The following is a 22,512-nucleotide window of genomic DNA, read 5'->3' on the forward strand; positions in this document are numbered from 1 at the left end:
ATTTGTAGGTTTTTTATTGGACAAAAAATATGAACTTACGAGAATGAAAAATAAAAAAATAAAATTTAAAGGAACTAAAATTTAAAAAACACAAACTTAAATGATTTAAAATCAACAAAAAACACCAAGGAACCAAAATTTTTAAAAAATACAAACTTATACAAATTAAAATAAAAAAATTATAGAACCAAAATTGAAAATTTTGAAAAGTGCAAACTTTATGGAGTAAAAATATATTTATTTATTAATAATGTTGTGTCACTTTATCATGTGTCTTAATGAGCGAGAAACAAAGATAGTATAAAATTAAATTAAATATAGATTGAAGTATTTTTCAGTTCTTGTAATTTAATTTTTTTATTTTTAATTCTTAAAATATTTTAGATAACGTTTTCAACCGTAAAAAATAATTTATTTAAAGTATTATAAAAATAAAAAATAAAATAAACATAATTTATAAATTCTAAAAATAAAAAAAATAATTTATAAGGATAAAAAAATTAAATCATAAAAATCAAAAAGATATTTCAACCTTAACGTTAAATACATATGTAATAATACAGTTAGAATTACAAATAAGGTGACTGCAGTAGAATATATGTGTAATGACGATGGATGGGCATCCATGTCCATGATAAAGATGGATGGACATGAACATACATACATATGTGTAAGAGTAGCATGACGTGACACGGGGTAGGACTCAGGAGGTGAGAGGAAAATATCATTGCCACGTATTCAATCAATCTAGGCTTCTCAGAGCTGCTAAAGATCTTCTCTTTCTTTCTCTCTCCCAGTTGTGTTCTCTTCTCTAGTTTGTTTCTGCAGTTTTGCCTCTCTCTCTCTCTCTCTCACTATCTATCTATCCCACCATAACCATTAACCACCACCTCTTAAATATTTTTCCACAAATCACCAAAATTTCCCATTTTTTTCACCCTCTGAATCACAATTTTTTTCTTTCTAACTAAAATCGCCTCTACACACAAGGATTCAGGTACATTTTTTTCCTGAATTTTCTTAATTAATAAATTGATAATTAATCAATAAAAAATATATATTTTTAGGTTTTGTTGTTGCTGTTTGTGTTAATTTCCGAACTGGATTTGATTGTCTCTTTATATGGTGAATCTGAGTTGTTAGATATTTGAGGGGCTTGCTTTTTTTTTTTTTTTTTACTTATTGTAACTATATTTATTATTTATTTTTTTAATTTGTATTAGCTTTTGAATCTTAGCTGACCTCTTTGGCCTTGAGAGAAATTCAATATTTCTCCTACAAATTCTCATTATCACTACAAATTTTCCTTTGCTCTGTTTGGCAGGATTCTGTTTCAGATTTATCTGTGTTCTGATATTTCATTATTTAGAAAACAATTTTGATTATTTTTTAGCGGTTTTAGAGAGAAAAGAAGCTTAAAGATAACCAATAAATTTGAAAAGTACATAGATTGAAGCTGCATAGGAGGGCAACTAGTTGTTGTGGTAAATATCTACAATTTTCTCGAGATGCATTTGGTTGACATCTTTTGAACTTGCTTTCTGTCAAAAGCAAAGCTTCTTCTGATACATGATTTGGTGGATGATTAATTGTTAGTGATGGATTGGTTACTAAGGTAAAAAAAAAAAATATCTGGCCATGGTGAACAGGGAATGGTGAATTATGATATTTTAATTCTTGATTGGTAGCATGTTTTGGCTGGAAGTTGGATAACTGCTTTTGATTCTCAGAGGCAGAAGGAAACAATACCTTGAAAGTAAATAGATGTCGTCATCTTCGTCTTCGATGGCTGCTTCCAGTGAAAGGTGGATTGACCGTCTTCAGTACTCCTCATTGTTCTGGCCTCCCCCACCAGATGGTCAACAAAGAAAGGTGCCATTTCAATCTTGATTCCTCCTCCCAATCCTTTTCTGTAATGTTCTTATCTCAAAATAAACTTTAACTTCAGTGCATTGAATGTCAGTTGCATTATTATTTGGATAATAATAAGAATAATGATAATAATAATATTGTTTTGCCTAAAGTTTCAATGTTTGGAGTAAAGCTTTTAAAACTTCATCAGTTAAGAAATGGAAATTCTCTATGGATATAATAGGATCTATATGTGATCTTTCTATCCTGTGCACTTGATGTATATGTTAAGGGGACAAAAATGGAAAAATTTTATTGAAAAAGGAAAGTATTTATTATACTAGTAACACAAAAATTATTTAGTGCTTGCTTTTATAAGTAATTGAAAGCATTTAGGAGTGTGTTTAATGCCCCTTGACCTATTTGGTTCTTGGTGCATAGGATAGAAAAAATCATTAGCCAACATGTTTGAGGCTTGAAGATGATGAGGTCGAGCACATATTACATACATATGTTTTTAAAAAGTTGGAAATTTTGAAGCATAAATTACATATTCTGACGTGATACAATCAAAAGGACATTTTTTTAGGCTAGTTTTGTTTTGGAAATTGTTTCATTTGTTTTTCTTGTAGTATTACCATTTTGGGTGATGGGCACCTTTTTCTATGCTTTAAATTAATTTATGTGTGTATGAATGCAGAAGTAGAGGTGCAATATTTTCATTAATAATTAGGATGAAAAACTACTTTATTTTTCCTATGCTGATTTTGAAGTTTGTTAAGCTCAATATGTGGCACCATTGGCTGTTGCAATGTCCTTGTAAGAGTATATAATATATAAATTTGTTGGGCTACATATTTGGATTCTTTCATGTTGTAGAAAATATTCATCCAAATTTTTTATATCATTAAATTGATTGCATTTGAAAAAAGTATGGGCATGGGGTGTATTCAATCTAATGAAATTTTCTGGATCTTTCCTGAGTATTTTCCAAATTTCTTTTTTTTCCTCTTCATATTTCTGATATTTTGTTGAAAAAATTGAGTGAAGGTATCATAGTGTTATTGTTTGGACTAATGCATGTGCGTGTACATAATGTTATTGTACCTTTTTAATTATTGATTCATTTGATCCTTAATTAATTATTAATTTAGGGTGACATTGGCTATGGCAATGATGATAAATGAAAGAGGCAGCAGATTAACAAGGTTTTAGAGGGTCTGAGTCTTGCGCTTTTGGTGCATTTTGACTCTGCATAAGTCTGCATTTTCTTCTTTGGTCATAAAATGTCTGCTCAACTCATGGTGATTTTTTTCAAGTATGCTCGTCCATAGCCTTTGGGATGGAACCTTTCCATAGCCACAAATTCATATAGCAACAAAATGCTTAGCAACTTTTTACCTCTCCAAAAGATTAGTTAAGGATTTTTTAACAGATTGAAAATGAAATTGTTAAGGTTGCAGTATAAAACTTTCATGTGACTTTACTGAACAACTTAAGCTTTACATGATATTGGAATCTTTATGAACAACTGGTCTATAGTTTGATCCTTGCTGCTCCCATTATCCTAATGAAAAGTTTAATTTCAGCACAATTTAGGTGGGTCCATGCATTATCCAAGCTTTAAACACAAAGGGCACTTGTGTGAGGGGAATGTATTGGAGATACAATATAAAACCATTCACGTGCCTTTACCTAAGAACTTAAGTTGTTGAGATAGTTGGTTCATAACTGGGATGATATGGAGGGATGCATCTTTGTACTTTAGCCTTAGCATGAAACTAGCAGCTATTTGTATTTAACACAGTCTAGCTGTTAGATATTTGTGATTCTCTGGTATTTTTGGTGACTGTTAGATATCTTGAGAATTTGGAAAACTTTCTTGTATGTCATTTCAAATGTTTTGGGGGGAGTAATTATTAACGGAGACAAGATTCTACACTGGAATCCAAAGTGTTTATGGTTGGACAAAAGTGCCAGAATTTTTAAGGATAATTTTGTTTCCAGTTGCATTATTTTATGGAATTAAATGATCTTTTTGCTAGCTCAACTAATCTCTATTTTTGAGGGGGTCTCTTTGCTGATAGGCTGGAGAGCTTTGTTCACTTTATGTGCAAGTCTTTTTTTTTTTTTTGAATTTCTCTTTTGAGGATACCATATCTTCTATTGATGAAAAATTCTCTGAAATGGGATGATATAATCAATTGTTTTGTAATCTTTTCTCAATGTAGTTTCAGACAAGTTTCCCCCATAACCATATTAAGTGGGTTGTTTTTTCAATATTATCTCTTAAAGTTTGTATTTAATCTTACATGTAAGAAATTGGAAACTCTTCAATCTTATTGTACTGGCAAGAAAGCAGCAGTCTTTTGGTGATTTTTTTATTTTTATTTTATTTTTAAAACAGTCTTTAGTGAATCGTAATGCTGTAAATAATTGCTTCTCAATCTATATGTAAACATTTTCACGTCTTCTGCTGTATCAGAAGCTCATTATTGATTTATTGTTCCATTTTGCTGTTTTTTCTCATATTACTTATGCTTTCCCTAGGATCAAATTGCTGCATATGTTGAGTACTTCATTCAGTTTACATCAGAACAATTTGCTGATGATATTGCTGAGGTATGATAAAATGCACCCATATTTACTGACAAATCTTGTGAACTCGAATAGAAATATAATTATTTAACAAATTCAATTTTTTTTGTATTAATTTTTGCAAGAGAAGGCTAAGAGTTTTTATCAAATGCCACTCACTGTTCAATATTATTTTGACAGTTGATCCGTAACCATTATCCATCCAAGGATATTCTTCTCTTTGATGATGTTTTGGGTATTTATGCTCTATCCCATGTCAGTTTAACTTATGATTGACTCAACATAAATATGGTTACCATGATTTATTTCTATTTTATTTGTAATAACTTCTTTATGTTTTCACATGTAAATCTAGCGACATTTGTCCTTCATCATCCAGAGCATGGGCATGCAGTTGTGCTTCCAATTATTTCATGTATTATTGATGGTACACTAGTCTATGATAAGGCTAGTCCTCCATTTGCTTCTTTCATATCTTCAGTCTGCCCAAAAATTGAGGTATAATTATAATTCCCTGCCCGATATTTTGATTTTATTCATATATAATTCAATTTCATAGCTAAAATGTCTCTTGCTTTCTTCTTTCAGTTTCTATACTGATTTAATATAGCAATTATTCAGTTTCAGTATCTACAAAGGGGTTCTCTATTATTTTCATTTCTTATGTGTATAATTTTGCAGAATGAATACTCGGAGGAATGGGCTCTAGCATGTGGTGAAATTTTGCGCATTTTAACTCATTACAATCGCCCTATTTACAAAACAGAAAGACAATCTGGTGAAACCGAAAGAAGCACTAGTGGCAGTCATGCCACAACTAGTGAACCTGGGAAATCTGGGCATAATTCTTTGACACAGCATGAGAAGAAACCTATAAGGCCGTTGTCCCCCTGGATTACTGATATTTTGTTGGCTTCACCAGTAGGTATTCGAAGTGACTATTTCCGATGGTGAGTATTTCTTAAAAGTAATAGATAATTTAGCTCTATTTATTTGGCCAGAAGTAGTTAATCATGTATGCATGTATGTTTTAACTTTGCTTGCAAGTCCTAAGGGTGTCGAGGTTCAGTTTGGTTCACTTTAAGGTTTGACCCCAGACTCAACCATTTTTCATGGTTCATAATTTCAAAAACAAACTAAGACATCCATCATGGTTTGGTTCACTTTCAAACCATGGTTTATTATTGTTTCAAGTTTCGTCAGTACCACTTGAAATAAAAAGGAAGAACTGAATATATTTTTGTGTGTTTCTAATACAAGCTCTAATCCTTTTTTATAGTCTAAATGGCTAATCCTATTAAAGGAAATAGGGAAATTAACATAAAAAGGAAAGTAAGACAAATATATATTTGCCTATCGAGATAATATCAAAGATATTTACTACACTCCCTCTCAAGTTGGTAAATGAATATCAATTATTCCCAACTTACTAGTAAGTTCATGGAATCTTGCTGTAGGGAGTCCCTTGGTGGATACATTTGCCAATTGAAGCCATGAAGGGATGTAGGCTGTGGCTATAAGATAGTTGCCAACTTTTCCTTGATAAAGTGCTTGTCAATCTCTATATGCTTGGTTTTGTCATGTTGTAGTTGTATGGGATTGTGGGCAATGCTAATAGCCGGATTATCACAAAACAACCTTTTAGGGTCTTCATACTTTATCTTGAGGTCATCAAGAATGACCTTCATCCATAACACTTCATAGATATTATGTGCCATAGTTCGAAACTCCGCTTTTGCATTAGATCGAGCTACTGCATTTTATTTTTTATTCCTCCATGTCACCAGATTTCCTCCCATAAACATGTAGTACTCTGAGGTGGATCTTCTATCAACAATTGACCGGCATAGTCTGCATCTATATACACTTCCATGGATAATGTACATTCTCTTTTGAATAACAATCCTTTTCCTGTACTTGCCTTCAAATATTGGAGGATTTTATTTAATGCCGACAAGTGTATCTTTTGGGGATCATGCATGAATTGACTTCCTACACTTACAACAGAAGCAATGTTTGGTCTAGTTTGGTATAAATAGATGAGATTTCCCACCAATCTTTGGTATTGAGACTTCTCTGTTAGAAAGTCCCACATCGCTTGTCTCAATTCTTGGGGTACAACTTATATATCTGTTGGACAACTTCACTTAGAGTCAATTGGTTTTAAGTTGAAATCTAACATGGTATCAAAGCCTATAGCCCATCTTAGTTCTTGCCTATTCTAGTAGGTTCATCTAACATTCTCTACTGTTGATCTTTTTTCCTCACTTCCAATCTTGTGGTTCAATTTGAACTCTAGATGTTTACACCCTAATTTGTTTGTTTTTTTTTTTTTTTTAAATATCTAGTACATGCATTCTTTGGGAGATAAAAATACCTTGTTTGGAATAGGCAACCTCTATCCCAAGAAAGTGCATGGGAAAACTGCTTCATATCAAACTAGGTTGCCAATTTTTCCCTCAGAACATTCTTTTTAGTCTCATTATTACATGCAATGACCATGTCATCCACATAGACTAGGAGTGTGAGTTTGCCATCATGGGAGTAATGCTTAATGAAAAAGGGTACGATCCCGTTGACATTGTCTGTACTCTAGGGATATCATATCTTTGGTGAATCTTCCAAACCATGCTCGAGGAGATTGTTTGTGGCCATACAGTGTCTTCATAAGCCTACACACACTTTATTCTTTTCATTATAAGAATCAAATCCTGGTACTCTCCTTTATTAATAACACATATAATTTTGCCGATAAAAAAAAAAATTATAAGAATCAAATCCTAGAGGAATTTCCGTATACAGTTCACTTTCCAGGTCTCCATGAAGTAAAACATTTTTATCATTGAGTTGTTGTAGGTCCCAGCCAAAGTGAGCAACTAGTAAAAGGATAATTCTCATTGTATTCATATTTGCTATTAAGGGAAACGTCTCTTCCTAATCAATCCCATATCTCTGGGCCCTTTGCAACTAATCTCGTCTTATACCAATGTAGGGTGCCATCAAATTTATATTTCAGTGGCTGATAAAAAAAAATTATATTTCAGTGTATATTCACCTGTAACCGTCTGCCTTCTAATCTTTTGACTTGTCTACAATCTATAACAGGTCAAGTAATTTTTTTTCTTATAATGTCGTCATTTCTTTATTCATGTCCCAAACCTAGTTCTCATCCGTTAAAGCTTCTTGAATTAAGGTGGGAGTTTTGATTTTGTTAAATATATGATATGATTAGATTTATTGTAAAAAGGGAAACTGTGAATGTTTGTTCATACGCGATGCATGCGCCCACATGCATTGCCCTTCTCCGACATGTCAGATTCATGCGCTTTCACCTAATAGGTGGGCAACACCCTCTTCTAACGACCCTCCCTTGTGCTGTTTGGCTTCTGTTTTCATGGCTTCTGATGGTTCCGTTTCCAATTCAGCCTTTGCCATGACTTTTACCACCGTTCTGCTGATCTCATGCGAGAAACTGATCGGGACAGCAAACTACAGTACTTGGGTTGCCCTGTCTAACTGTGGGTCCATGTTTGGTAGATTCAATTGCCTTCCTTTCACCAGGCCAGACATCACCTTTGCAGTAAGTGTGGTAAGTCAATTCCTTAATGCCCCTTGTAATAGCCATTGGGATGCTATCATGCACATTCTTAGATACATCAAGAATGCACCAGGTTGTGGACTCCTATATGAAGATGAAGGCAATGCCAAGATTGTTGGTTACTGTCTTGTTGATTGGACAGGATCACCATCAGACAGGAGGTCTACCTCTGGTTATTTTGTACTTCTTGGGGGGAAGTTGATCTCATGGAGAAGCAAAATACAGTTTTGCTAAATCCAGCACCAAAGCTGAATATTGTGCCATGACAACATCTGCATGTGAAATCACATTTATATGTGCGTTATCTTGTAGTTATTAGTTGATAGAAATCAGTGATTGTATTTCCTAATAATCAACAATTGATTAACTGTGTAATCAATTACTGATTCTTGGTTGAGATTTCACGACTATCGTGTCTCACCGGGGACTCACTGTCCTCGGTGGGCCCTCCGCTCGCTGTCTCTTTCAAGTGACCTGTTTAAGGTTTTCTGGTGACTGTCGGCGGCTGCTGCTGGTGCTCCAACGACCTTTCTGGCCAAACAACCCACGTATCTGAACCACCTTCTGCCGATCTACCCCGCGCCATTGACAGCGTCTTGAAAGAACCACCGACACACTCTCATGCACTTCCTTTTGCTGTGCCAAACAGCAGTCAAACAACCCCTGTTCCCAGCGCATAGCAGGGAATCCGGCCATCGTTTTCAGTGCCAGGCTTGCCAGATTGAGGTGCACAAAGCCTAGTCCTCTTCGGGATGTTTTGTAATTGTTGCCTCGACCTTTCCTTTTTTTCTTTCCACCTCTGGACATGTTGTTCTTCACGGGTGCACAGTACTTGCCACCACTATTGTGAACTCCAGCCTCTGCTGCTTTTCTTATTATTCACGGGTGAACAATACCCATTGCCACGACGGGCCTTCGCTGGCTGCTGCCGAGCCATGTTTATCCAGTGCAACCACATGATTGGAACCATCTTCTGTTTCTATTGGGTTTACCATATTTGTAACAAGCTTGGTTCATGTCACATATATGCTCCAGCTTGAGGGGGAGTGTTAGATTACATTTCATTTGTACGTTATCTTGTACACATGATCGAAATCAGTGATTGTATTCCCTAATAATCAGTAATTAATCGATCATGTAATCATTACTGATTCTGTTTCTCTATTATAAATAAGGATCAGGTGTGGTAATCTAAGACACAATTACACTAAACACTTTTATAATCCACAACACCTCATAAATTTTTTGAGCCATTGCTCAAAACTCTTTGTTTGCACTCAACCTTGTAATCTCATTTAGCTTTTTACTCCTTCAAGCAATCAAGTTTCCACCCAAGAACACGCGATATCTTGAGGCAGATCTTCTATCAACAATCAACCACTATATAAGTCTGCATATACTTCCTTGGATAACTTTTCGCTCATATTGAAGAGAAATTCTCTTCCTGGACTTGCCTTCAAATACTAAATAATCTAATTTGTAGATGTCTTTCACATAGACCGTGCATGAACAGTTGCCTGATCATAATTATTGCAAAAACAATATCTGGTCTAGTGTGGGCTAGATAAATAAGTTTTCCCTATCAGTCTTTGATATCAAGCCTATTTGAGCTCTCCCATTCCTATCCAATGATTTTGCTTGATGAGCTCTCCATATGTTTTACGACCCAATTTGCTTGTCTCTCTAAGAAGATCAATGGCATATTTTCTTTGAGAGATAAAGATGCCTTTTTTGGAGCAGGCAACTTCTATTTTCAGGATTTTTTTCAGCTTTCCTAGTTGCTTCATTTCAAATTGAGTTGTCAACCTTTCCCTTAGGATTTGTTTTCAACTTCATCATTTCCTGCAACAAACATATCATCTACTTAGACCAAAAGGATTGCCAATTTACCTGTCTGAAAATGCTTTATAGAGTGTGGTCACCTTGACTCTACTTATACCCCAAAGAGAGCATAGCTTGGGTAAACATCCCAAACCAAGCATGCAAAGACTATTTAAGCCCATATTTCCTCCATAATCCATTAGTGAAGTCATACATTGGTGGAATCTCCATATACACCTCCTATAGGTCTCCATGTAGAAATGCATTTTTTACTTCAAACTGTTGTAAGTCTCATCCAAGTGAGCTACCAATGAGAGAATAATCCTTCCTGATATTCATCTTTGCTACCAGAGCAAAGGTCTTCTCATAGTTTGTTTTGTACATCCATCTGTATCATTGTCCTTTTGTCACTCAGTTTATCAACTATCTCCCAAGTCTTATTTCTCTCCATTGCTTTCATCTCTTCATTCATGGTTCAGACCCAATTTTCATCCTCAAGGCATCTTGGACTGTTTTGGAAATTCTGATAGAATCAATAGCTGAAACAGAACTCTAAAGTTGTGCAGAAATATGTTCAATACACAACAATTTGAGATATAGGATACTAAGCCTGGCGAACACTGTAATGCCAATGCCACCACCCACACCGCTCGTTTGTAGTTGAGGAACATGGCGGAAGGTTCTGACACTAATTGACCAGAACCTTTTGGAGAATCACACCACAAAAATTAGCTGTTGTAGTTGGAGAGCCCAAGGCCTTATAAACCTCACACTAGAATCCCATACTTTCAATGTAGGACTCCAAGTCTCATAACTTGCAATTGGATCCTAACAATGTCCTTATATATCACTACAAGCACACACAATGCAGCCATGACTCACCAATATAATTGGTTACCCAATAACTTACTACTTCAGCTGAGTCGATAACTGGTCCGGGTTTTATAACACTGCTTTAGTTTATATAATTCAGTTGGAATATGTGTAGTTTAAACTTTAAACACATGGATTTCATATGTCTCTCGTTTCTCTCATCTGTCAATAGTTACATACCACTCTTAAGTCTAAAAAGATCAAGTAGGTGCCAGTTGAGCTACAAGCTTGTTGGCAGCTTTTCCTGATTGTTTAATGAAATATATGGATTGAACTAAATAATCATCTTTCAAAACAGTGTTATAGGAAGCATCTGAATTCATGTTCATTAGGGTTACCTTTGTTGGTATACCACATAACTAAGTTCAGGAATACATAATTTCATATTTTTCTCAGTAGTGTAAATTAGAACAACTAGTATGGTTTATAGTCTCTCTTCCTTTATCTTGATTAAAGAAACAGCTTACTTGATTTTACTCTCCCGTTTATCATAGTATAATGTTTTAAATTATCTTGTTATGCCTTGAGCGCTGAGTATATTTTTGCTTAAGTCGATGATTTGCTGTATGTTAACAGGTGCAGTGGTATTATGGGGAAATATGCTGCAGGAGAACTCAAGCCTCCATCAACCGGTACATTAAATTATGATAACTTAATACAGAACGCTGCTCTTTATTTTTTTAAATTGATGTTTGACCACAATATTTTGTTAACAGTTATATCAAAATATTTGGGACATTTCTTCAGAAAGTAGAGAGTTTTGTTAAGTTGTATGTTCACATGAGCTTGAGTTTATGTTTACACCATATGTTACTTAACACAAGTTTTCTGTGACATAACATCCTCAATGCACTGGGAGGAGACTAGGAATTAATTTTGTTCTTTTTCATTGAACAGCTATATTCATCAATGAATTTTATTAAACAAGAATATCATTTTTTACTATCATATTGACACTAATGTTTATGTTCGAAATATGATAAGGAAATGACTTTTTTTTTTTTTTTTTTACCTTAGCTTCTTCCCGTGGTTCTGGGAAGCATCCTCAACTTGTGCCTTCAACTCCAAGATGGGCTGTTGCCAATGGTGCTGGTGTTATATTAAGTGTTTGTGATGATGAAGTTGCTCGCAATGAGACTGCTACTTTAACAGCAGCTGCTGTCCCTGCGCTTTTGCTTCCTCCTCCAACGACAGCTCTGGATGAGCATCTTGTTGCTGGATTACCAGCTCTGGAACCATATGCTCGTTTATTTCATAGGTTATTTTGAACTTAATACCTTATCTTGTTTTTTAGTTGTTCATAGAGTTCATCTGCCTGAGAAAATATATATACACCTAACCTTTGCAGATATTATGCAATTGCTACTCCAAGTGCTACACAAAGACTTCTTCTTGGACTTCTAGAAGCACCCCCATCATGGGCTCCAGATGCACTTGACGCTGCTGTGCAGCTTGTGGAGCTTCTTCGAGCTGCTGAAGATTATGCATCTGGCATAAGGGTAAGCATAATGTGCCTTTCCTGCCTTTTCATTATTATGGTTTTCATATGAATAAAAATTGATAGATTCACTTTAACGTCTTCAATAAAAAAATGAAAAGTGAATATATATATATATATATATATTATAAAGTTCTCGTAACGTTTATCTTTCGTTCGGTGAAAAAAACGTATATCTTTCATATTCATATTTTCATATGTAACTGCAACATATTATTAAAATAAGTAAAAAAATAATTTTAAAAATTTGTTTCACAAGTTAAAAATGGCCGATAAAAAGTTATAATTTTTTTACAAATACAAAAAAACTACGTAAATTTTCTTCTAAAAGCCATCCTGAAAATGAATATTTCAGTCTTTTGCCAAAAGTTGCTAAGATTTTCTTAAAAATATTTTGACTCATAAATTTTTCATCTTTGTATTAAAAGATAAAAAATATAAACTAATTTGTTTTTTTATTCAATTATGAATTTCGTAAAAATTAATTCTATTGGTGTAGAATTTTAAAATTTGACTACTCTAAAGTAAATTAATAATCAACTTTAGAAGGTAAAGTAAATAATTCCAGTCATTAATAAAAAGATTAATTGTTGATATTACATGCACATGCATAAAAAATATATATTAATGCATCAAAATATTATTTGTCGATTTTCTTATCAACAACTAAAAATACTCATTTTATTATTGCTAATTTTAGAGGAGTCAAAAATTGAAGACTTTATTTTTAATTGTTCACCGATAGCAAAATTGCAGATTACTATGAATTTTTAAGGAGAAGGAATAGTTAGTTAATATAGTTAGACTACTAATGAGTTAGTTAGTTAGTTAGTTAGTTAGAGGGGTTTATTAGATATAAATAGAGGAAAAATGATAGGAGAGAGGGGAATCTTATCATTTGTAGATTAGCTCTTTGTGAAAGGAGAAATCCTTTGTGAAGGGAAAACCCTTGGAGGAGAGTTTTCTCTCCTATTTTCTGTTCTTTTCTTACTAGTTAATAAATTCATTTATTTTCTTCCTCATTGCAATTCTTGGTTCCTAACAAAATTGGTCCGACCTGCCGGATCTTCGAGGGGAAGCTAGTGATAGAGATGGAGGAAGCGCAAATTTGGACTAAGAAGGTGAAACTGCCAGCATTCATGGGGACAAACCCAATTGGTTGGATTGCTAGGGCTGGAAAATTCTGAGGTACAAGAAATTCCTTCATTCCATAAGCTGCAATATGCATTCATGAGCATGGAGGGTGCTGCGACACATTGGTTCTACATTTGGAGCCAAAACAACCCAGATTCAAATTGGGAGTCATTTTCCACAGCTTTGATCAAAAGATTCAGAGATCACCATGGTAACCACATCTTTGAAAGATTGAGTATCTTGAAGCAAGAAAAGCCAACTGAGACAAAAACCCATATCAAAAAATGGGAGACTTCCACAGAGTTCTTGGAAGGGAGGATCAACATTTCAGAGCGGAAACACATGTTGTGCAAGATATTGAATGAAGAAGTTGATTCCCATGCCTCCCAACAAGACAAAAATAGCATGGAGGGAAGTGGGTCAGAATTCAGTGAAGCAAAGGCTAGTTCTTGGGCAAGAAAGGTGGAACTACCCAGCTTTGATAGAAGCATAGAAGGGGGAACTGATTTGAAGGGGGTAGCAGTTTTGAGTGTGACAATGACCCATTGCAGTTCTTGAAATCAGAAAACAGAAGTAAAGAAGGTTCAGTAATCAAGAACCACACCCTTTGTGGTGGAGAAGAAACAAAAAATGATGAAGCAAAGTTAGCAAGAGAAAAAAAGATTGAAAAGGTTATGGAGGAAGAAGTTGATCCATCGATAAAGAGGGAGAAGCACAAGAAAAGCGGAGTGACGAATGTGGGCTGCAAAGACGATTTTCTTGATAACCCAATTACAGATTTGATCAAGAAGGAAGTCGAAGCTGGTGATTCAACCAAGCCACATTGTTTTCAAGATTCAGATTTCCATAAAAAGATTGTTATGGTGAAACAAAAATCATTCATGAAGGTGGTTGGAACAACAATGGTGCTGGAATCTTGGAATGTCAACTTGTTGGGTGAGCCTTTAGCATTAAATTTTGTTGCATCTATGGCTGACAGCTTAGCCATGGAGTTAAGGCAAAAGGAATGTAATGAGCCAGTCAAGCTGATTAAAGTTATATGGAGTCGACCCTTGTCCCTCCCACCACTGAAGCTACTAGACCTCAGTTTGCATGCAGGGGTAGTGGGTTGTTCCTAATTGAGCTACAAGGGGTGCAGTTGTCTTCCAGCAATCAGACAAAACTTTAGGAAGTTTCAGTGTGAAATTCCAGTTTTCAGATTCCAACCTTGAGGACAAGATTGATTTTTAGGAGGGGTGTATTGTTAGGATATATGGAGAAGGAAGAGTTAGTTAATATAGTTAGACTACTAGTGAGTTAGTTAGTTAGTTAGAGGGACTTATTAGATATAAATAGAGGAAGAAGGATAGGAGAGAGGGGGATCTTATCATTTGTAGATTGAGCATTAGCTCTTTGTGAAGGAAAAATCCTTGGAGGAGAGTTTTCTCTCCTATTTTCTGTTCTTTTCTTACTAGTCAATAAAATCTTTTATTTTCTTGCTCATTTCAATTCTTGGTTCCTAACAATTTCTCTGTTATGAAATTAAATTAGACATCGTCAATTAGTGAAAAATGTTGTGGAAATCATTCAAAACCCAAATTTATATTCAAGAGTTAACATTGTGCTTGACTCAGGTTGTGCATTCGTTCATTTACATTGTTGAATATTTGGTTTTCCTCTAGATTTTCTTTCACCTTTTTATTTCTTAATAGTTGATGAATCTACTAGTTTTCCTGAATTTTTCACTTTGAATTAAGAAAATGTTAGTGAAAATATTTTAAAAATAATGTTTGGCTAAACAGATTTTTATAACCTCATGAATTATAATGGGAAGTCTTATGTATAAAACTCAAGATTATTTGTTTTGGTTTTGTTTTATATACTTATAATAATATTTAGATGTAACAGTATGAGCAACTGTGACTAAAGTTGAGGCTTGTGATGCCTTTGTATTGTATGAACTCCTTGTACCCCACATAAGATAATTGAGACACTGTTTTGGTAGAATGAAGATAATTGATCTCTAATTTACAGGCCAAAAGCTATAGAGCTCCATGTAGCTTGTGCAACAAGCTAGACACTTAGTACATAATTAACTAACTTCTAACAGAAATAACAGCTGCTGCGGAGGCTAACTAAAATGTCTAGCTGACACTTGATATACTGTGCTAACTTTTTGGACACTAGCTGACTAATCAGAAAAGTGTTAGAGGCTAAAAATAGAAAAGTACGGTAGTGATGGTCCTATTAAATATATGAGAAGGATTACAAAACTACAAAAGTTTTCCCCTAGTAATCCCAGAGCTCAACTCCTTCAGAGAGTGCAAAGCACCTCTACGCTGTGTACAGCCAAAAGAGAGATAACAGAATGCTCGACCTGCCTTCCTACCTTGCCACTACCTACCTATATTCTCCTCCCAACGTGATAGGTTCTCTCTCCCCATAACCAACTATGAGTCTAGGATAGATTCCCTTCCTGCCCTGTCTAGAATATACTTGCCAAAACTTATGCCCATGATCGGGCTGAACCTGTCCATGCTCAGCCATATCAACTGGGTCCTTAGCTTTCATGACTCTAACAAAAAGCACTAGACTTTGTACCTCTTAGGAGTTATACCACTTTTATAACCACTTGAGAACATTTGAGGGAATTCTATTTTGCAACTTCAGAACAAGTGCAACATAAAATAACAATTATGTATGTGTATTTCAGTGGGATTACTAGCTACTGGACGACATACTATTGTGCATTTTGGTATTTCATCTGAAGAAACTTTGTGAAAGATTTAAAACCATACAATAACTGACTGATGTGTTTGAAAGATTTAAAACCATACAATAACTGACTGATGTGTTTTTCTTTTTTGTTATATGTTATTGCAGCTTCCTAGAAATTGGATGCATTTGCATTTCTTGCGTGCAATAGGGACTGCAATGTCCATGAGAGCTGGTATAGCCGCTGATGCTGCAGCTGCTCTTCTTTTTCGTATACTTTCCCAGCCTGCATTGCTTTTTCCTCCTCTTAGACAAGTTGACGGAGTTGAAGTTCAACATGAACCTTTGGGTGGTTATATTTCTTCCTATAAAAAGCAGGTTGTGTTCACCTTTATCAGTTAACATTTTTATTTTCTTTATGTTATTCTTAATTTGTACAGTCACTCATGTAGATTCTTTCCGTACACTTGAGATCTAAAACATTTGTTGTTGATCAGATAGAAGTTCCTGCAGCTGAAGCCTCTATTGAAGCTACTGCCCAAGGCATTGCATCAATGCTTTGTGCCCATGGTCCAGAGGTTGAATGGAGAATTTGCACCATTTGGGAAGCTGCTTATGGCCTGATTCCTACAAGTTCCTCAGCTGTTGATCTTCCGGAAATTATAGTTGCAACCCCACTACAGCCTCCCGTGCTGTCATGGAATTTGTACATACCCCTATTGAAGGTCCTGGAATATCTTCCTCGTGGAAGCCCATCAGAGGCATGTCTTATGAAAATATTTGCTGCTACAGTGGAAGCTATTCTTCAGAGGACATTTCCACCTGAGTCCACTAGAGAACAAAACAGAAAATCAAAATACCTAGCTGGCATAGGCTTTGGCTCTGCCTCAAAAAACCTGGCCGTGGCAGAACTTCGTACAATGGTTCATTCACTCTTCTTAGAATCATGTGCATCTGTAGAGCTTGCTTCACGCCTACTTTTTGTTGTCTTAACTGTCTGCGTCAGTCATGAAGCTCAATTCAGTGGAAGCAAGAGGCCAAGAGGTGAAGATAACTATTCATCTGAGGATATCATTGAGGACTTACAAACATCTGAAAACCAGAAAGAATCAAAAAATAGGAAATTGAAGAAGCAAGGTCCTGTTGCAGCATTTGATTCTTATGTTCTGGCTGCCGTTTGTGCCCTTGCCTGTGAGCTTCAGTTGTTCCCTTTGATTTCACGGGGGAATAATCATTTAGCTTCCAATAAGGTGCAAGATATAGCCAAGCCTGTTAGACTAAATGGATCCTCCCATGAGTTGCGGAATGGCTTAGATTCAGCAGTACGTCATACTCACAGAATTTTAGCAATTTTAGAGGCACTATTTTCATTGAAGCCATCTTCTGTTGGAACCCCTTGGAGTTACAGCTCAAATGAGATAGTTGCAGCTGCTATGGTTGCTGCCCATGTTTCTGAACTATTTAGAAGGTCAAAAGCTTGCATGCATGCTCTGTCTGTTCTGATTCGTTGCAAATGGGACAATGAAATTCACTCCAGGGCATCATCATTGTATAATCTCATAGATATTCACAGCAAAGCTGTTGCATCTATAGTGAACAAGGCAGAGCCATTAGAAGCAACCTTAATTCATGCACCTATTCGGAAGGATTCCCTTGTTTGTGTTGGTGTTAAAAGGCAGAATCAGTGTGAAAGTAGTAGCTGTTTTGATGCTGGGCGGACATCTGTTGTACCTTCAGAAGATTCATTCCCATCAAAACTTGACCATAATTCTAACAAAACCCCATGTCCAAAGGGTGCATCAGATTATACCTTGGGTAAAGGTGTCACAGGTTTCTCATTGGATGCGTCTGATCTAGCCAACTTCCTCACAATGGACAGGCATATAGGATTGAATTGCAATGGACAAATTTTTCTAAGATCCACGCTAGCAGAGAAACAAGAATTATGTTTTTCTGTAGTTTCACTGCTATGGCACAAGCTGATTGCATCTCCTGAAACACAACCTTGTGCAGAAAGCACTTCTGCCCAACAGGGCTGGAGACAGGTACAAGCACAAATGTTATATTGCAGCAACTTTATCATCTTTTTTTTTTCAATGGTTGAATATATATGTTTTTAACCTATAATGCAACTTAAGAAAATTCCCTTGTGATACAGCTTAGTTCTTGTTAATCATAGAAGTTAGGTTCTGAAAAGCAAGAACTGCAGATGAGGATAAATAGGTGTATCCTGCGTGCACAAGAAACATAGGAAAGACAGCCAAAATTCTGAAACTGCATCATATGAATAAAATTGTATGGTCTGAAATTTTAAAAAGCAGAGAAAGCAACATCCCTTACTATGAGCATTAAAAATTATTTATTTTGAAAATAACTAAATAGCTGCTCTCATCAAAGGCAGATTATTATAAAATCTACATTAAACTGAAGAAGCATCATGCCAAGACAAGATATATTGGGTGTACTTGTAACTTACGAATGTAAAATGAAATAATGATAGGTATTGAAGAATTCATATTTTAGTTGGTTTGTTTAATTGGTAAAGATTGACTAAGAGTTACCCTATTGAGACACATAATAAGATATAGTTACACAATGTGATTGTGTGGATCCAAATATCTCTTTTATGTCCCTATTTCAAGTGAAAAGGTTAATTACTGTCTATTTTGGATTTAATGTTATGTAGGTTGTTGATGCATTATGCAACGTTGTATCAGCCTCACCAACAAAAGCAGCTACAGCAGTTGTACTTCAGGTCCAAAATTCGTCTTATCATGAATGGTTTCATAAAATTACATTCGGAACTAACATTGAACTCCTATTCTGTTTAGCAAGGATACTTTCCTTCTTTTACCCAAAAAAATATATCATTTCTTAAACAGACTTCCAAAATTTATGAATTATCATTTTTAATACCTCTGAGAATTGGCTTTTACTGTCTAGAAAGTTCAATAGCCGATGCTGAAAATCTCATCTATCCAATGTTTATCTGTTGTATATTTTTTTATTAAATATTATTATTTCCCACATTTCACATGTTTAGTCACTTTCCTGGGCTTGTTTACTTGTCAGGCGGAGCGGGAATTGCAGCCCTGGATTGCCAAGGATGATGATTCAGGTCAGAAGATGTGGAGAATCAATCAGCGGATTGTAAAATTGATTGTGGAACTTATGAGGAATCATGAGACTGCAGAATCATTGGTAATTGTGGCAAGTTCATCAGATTTACTACTGCGAGCCACAGATGGGATGCTGGTTGATGGAGAAGCTTGCACTTTACCACAGCTGGAGGTAGTATATTTCAACAAGTGTATTGTTATATTGTGTGTGATTTCTATGTTCCGTATTATATTTAATTAGTTTATCAATTGGTGTTCAATAATCTCTGCGTGTGTGGTTAATCATGTCTTTTCTGAGTCCACTCACGTTTCACATATTTCGGAAACCTAAAATGAGGTCCTAGATGAGGTATATTGTGATCATGATCATTGTGAGGTAGAAGGTTTAATAGATGTAACTATGCTGGTCCTGTAGAACAGAGAGGACCTTGGGATTGTAAACTTGTCATGGAAACCTGGTTTCTTGGAAGAGTAAGAAGCAAAATGTAGTGGCATAGTCAAGTGTAGAATTAGATTATCATGCTATGGCTAAGAATACTTGCGAACTTGTGTGGGCATCACTTGTTGGAATCAACTTCAGAAGTACTAAGCATACACAAGTTAGAGTGATAGCCTGGCTGTTCATATTGTGTTTAGTTCTATTTTTAATGAGCTGATTAAACACAATGAAGAAGATTGTCACTGAGAAACTTCAGCATTGGCTCATTTCTACAAGTTATGCAAGGAATGAGGTGTAAAAGCTAAATAATATTAAATGTTGTTAAAGGAGGATAGATTACATTGTAGCAAGCTGCACGTGATTAAGACCTTAAATCTACTTAAGAGGCGGAGTGTTAAGACATAATCAATGTTTTAAATGTTTTAAAAGCAAGACCCATCAATAAAAAATTGAAGACACTGAGCCAAAGTTCATTGGCTAAACCATAGTTGAAACCATGGTCAAATCAACAATATTATAATTTTAATATTATATATTAAGTAATAAATTAACATAAAAATACATGGGTAAATTTTTAAAAAAGCATAAAGGGCCATGATACAGGCCCAACAAGATAAAAAAATCAATAGTAGAAGCTTAATAATAGAACATATGTAGACCTTTATGTGAAGACCTTTATTAATCTCAAAATATAATTTTGAACAAATAAAAAAAAATTGAAAAGTGAAAAGAAAATTAAAAGAAAAACTCTTTTCAAAATTATCTTTTTCCCAATTTTCATTGATTTTAGACTGGTTTGACCAGTTTTTCACTGATCTTTTGCTCTCCTGATTTTTTAGTTTTTTTGAAGTGAGTTAACTGATTCACTGGTTTTCCAATCAAACCTGCTGATCCAGTCCAATTTTCTATTTTATGGATATAACAATGTTTTACTGTGTTTTGCATTAATGTCCAGGGTTTGCCCATTATATAGTGGTATTCCAATTTATTTATTTTTTTGAAAAGGCAATACATCATGATTTTCTAATTTCTACCACTAACAAACTTGATATTTTGAGCAGCTTTAGTGGGACTGTGAAGGGAGGATTTGGTGTTTCATATATTTTGTTTTATAGTTAAGCTTTACTGATATTCATGTTTCAATAATTTATAATGGCCAGCTATTGGAAGCAACAGCTAGAGCAGTTCAGCCAGTGCTCGAGTTTGGAGAATCTGGATTGGCTGTGGCAGATGGCCTTTCAAACCTTTTAAAGGTGAACAAACTTCCTTATTGGAACTTGTAATTTATCTGGGCTATGGTGAATGAAATATGCAGGTTAAACATTGTTAATCTAATTCTAGATTTCAAGACAAGTGAATATTTGTGAGCTAAAACAACCTTTTGATCTCATCTTATTTTTTAGTTTCAGTTTAGTTCCCTAAGGTGTTTTGGTCCTTAAAGTGTTTTTATTAGGCCAAATCGGTCCTTCTGTCAGTTTATCACACTAACATTGTTAACTTTGGCTGACATGGGCAAATGTCCATCTAATGTGGCATCTCGTACAGTTTGCCACATATTACTAAGTTGACTAAGTTAGTATAGTAAACTAACCGAAGGCCCAACTTGGTCTAATAGAGATGCTTTAGGGGACCAAAGTGGAACTTTTTAAATTTGTGATACCAAAATGAAACTAAAAAATAAAATGGACCAAAAGGGTATTTTAGCCCATGTAAGTAAAAGGGCAATCAAGTGCAAAACTAAAGCAATTCATGTGCTATTTTTTTTCTTTTGTTTCTATACTTTTATACAATTATTGACTGATATGCTTGAGTTGTGAATATACCACATGCAGTGTCGCCTCTCAGCTACAATTAGATGTCTTTCTCATCCAAGTGCACATGTCCGAGCTCTGAGTATATCAGTTCTTCGTGACATTTTGCATACTGGTTCAATCAGATGTAGTCCTAAACCTCGGAGATTAAATGGCACCCACAACCCTTCTTATCAATACTTCAATTTGGATGCCGTTGACTGGCAAGCTGACATAGAAAAATGCTTGACTTGGGAAGCTCACAGCCGACTTTCAAACGGATTGTCTATTAACTTTCTTGATATCGCTGCCAAAGAGTTAGGCTGTACTATTTCCATGTGAAATGAAATCATCCATCTTAGTCTGTGACAATTTTTTGCTAGACTTATAGAAAAAGAAAAAGAAAACAGAAGTTATTGATATGCTTATGGAACTAACGGGTTTGCAAATAAGCATAATTCTGCTAGTCCTGTTAAAAAGAGCTGCAATCATAATTCTAGTATGTTTATAGAAAGCTCATTTTGTATCATGCATGTACTCTAGCTAAACTAAGTTTCACCTTGAACTTGCTTGTGACTCTGCTCTGGATAGAACAGACTTGTACAGTAACGAAAAACGACTGTAACCAGGTCCTTTTCTCCATCATTGTCTCATTTTGTGTTATGCTTATGTTGATTTAGCTTGTATGGAAGTCAGTTCCAATTGTTTGGATTAATGTATGTTCAGGCAGGATTTCCTTTTTTCTCTCTTTTAATTTTGTGAGATTGTTGTTGGTTTTCATCTTTTTGCTAGAGATTTGTGTTTTTTCTTTATTATTTTCAAAGTGAGTAAAATATGTTTTTTTCCCTTGTTTAATCTTGATTTCTGTTTTTAGTCCCCTTAAAAGGTTACTATTTTTAGTTCCTTATAAATTGTTTCGCTTTGTTTTTAGTCTCTGACATTAATTTTAGTTGTTAAGTTATGATGATAAAGATAAATTGCATGTGAAATTTTTTTACTGTTCATATGTGGAGGTTTTATGTTTAAGTTTTTGGTGGGTTTTAAGTTTAAACCGATGCAAATTTTCTGTTAGTCTAAATGTTTATTTTTGTAACATT

At 34.9% G+C, this 22,512-nt stretch overlaps 1 protein-coding gene across 4 annotated transcripts; it reads left to right on the forward strand.

Moving 5' to 3' along the window:
• The first annotated feature begins 632 nt into the window (after positions 1-632).
• Positions 633-22,165, forward strand: E2 (protein GIGANTEA). 4 transcript variants are annotated; one of them, XM_006588403.4, is made up of 15 exons: positions 633-997; positions 1,650-1,872; positions 4,402-4,473; positions 4,630-4,684; positions 4,805-4,947; positions 5,131-5,399; positions 11,318-11,373; positions 11,759-11,999; positions 12,090-12,240; positions 16,236-16,445; positions 16,565-18,112; positions 18,754-18,822; positions 19,140-19,358; positions 20,786-20,878; positions 21,458-22,057. In XM_006588403.4, exons 2-15 carry the CDS (start codon positions 1,765-1,767, stop codon positions 21,755-21,757), a joined length of 3,534 nt encoding a protein of 1,177 aa, XP_006588466.1. In that variant the 5' UTR covers positions 633-997; positions 1,650-1,764; the 3' UTR covers positions 21,758-22,057. The 4 variants fall into 4 exon arrangements, with proteins under 4 accessions (XP_006588466.1, XP_006588467.1, NP_001239995.2 ...); XM_006588404.4 differs by having other exon boundaries at positions 755-997; positions 1,689-1,872; NM_001253066.3 differs by having other exon boundaries at positions 800-997; positions 1,731-1,872; positions 21,458-22,165.
• Positions 22,166-22,512: the final 347 nt, after the last annotated feature.

Source organism: Glycine max, chromosome 10, assembly GCF_000004515.6.
Source record: "Glycine max cultivar Williams 82 chromosome 10, Glycine_max_v4.0, whole genome shotgun sequence".
NCBI lineage: Eukaryota > Viridiplantae > Streptophyta > Magnoliopsida > Fabales > Fabaceae > Glycine > Glycine max.

What these genes read in the sequence shown, in the direction of transcription:
- E2 (XM_006588403.4), top strand. Translation starts at nt 1,765, where the DNA reads ATGTCGTCATCTTCGTCTTCGATGGCTGCTTCCAGTGAAAGGTGGATT. An exon ending in CAGATGGTCAACAAAGAAAG is followed by an intron (nt 1,873 to 4,401) that starts GTGCCATTTCAA and finishes TGCTTTCCCTAG; the next exon opens with GATCAAATTGCTGCATATGT. An exon ending in TTTCTTCCTATAAAAAGCAG is followed by an intron (nt 16,446 to 16,564) that starts GTTGTGTTCACC and finishes GTTGTTGATCAG; the next exon opens with ATAGAAGTTCCTGCAGCTGA.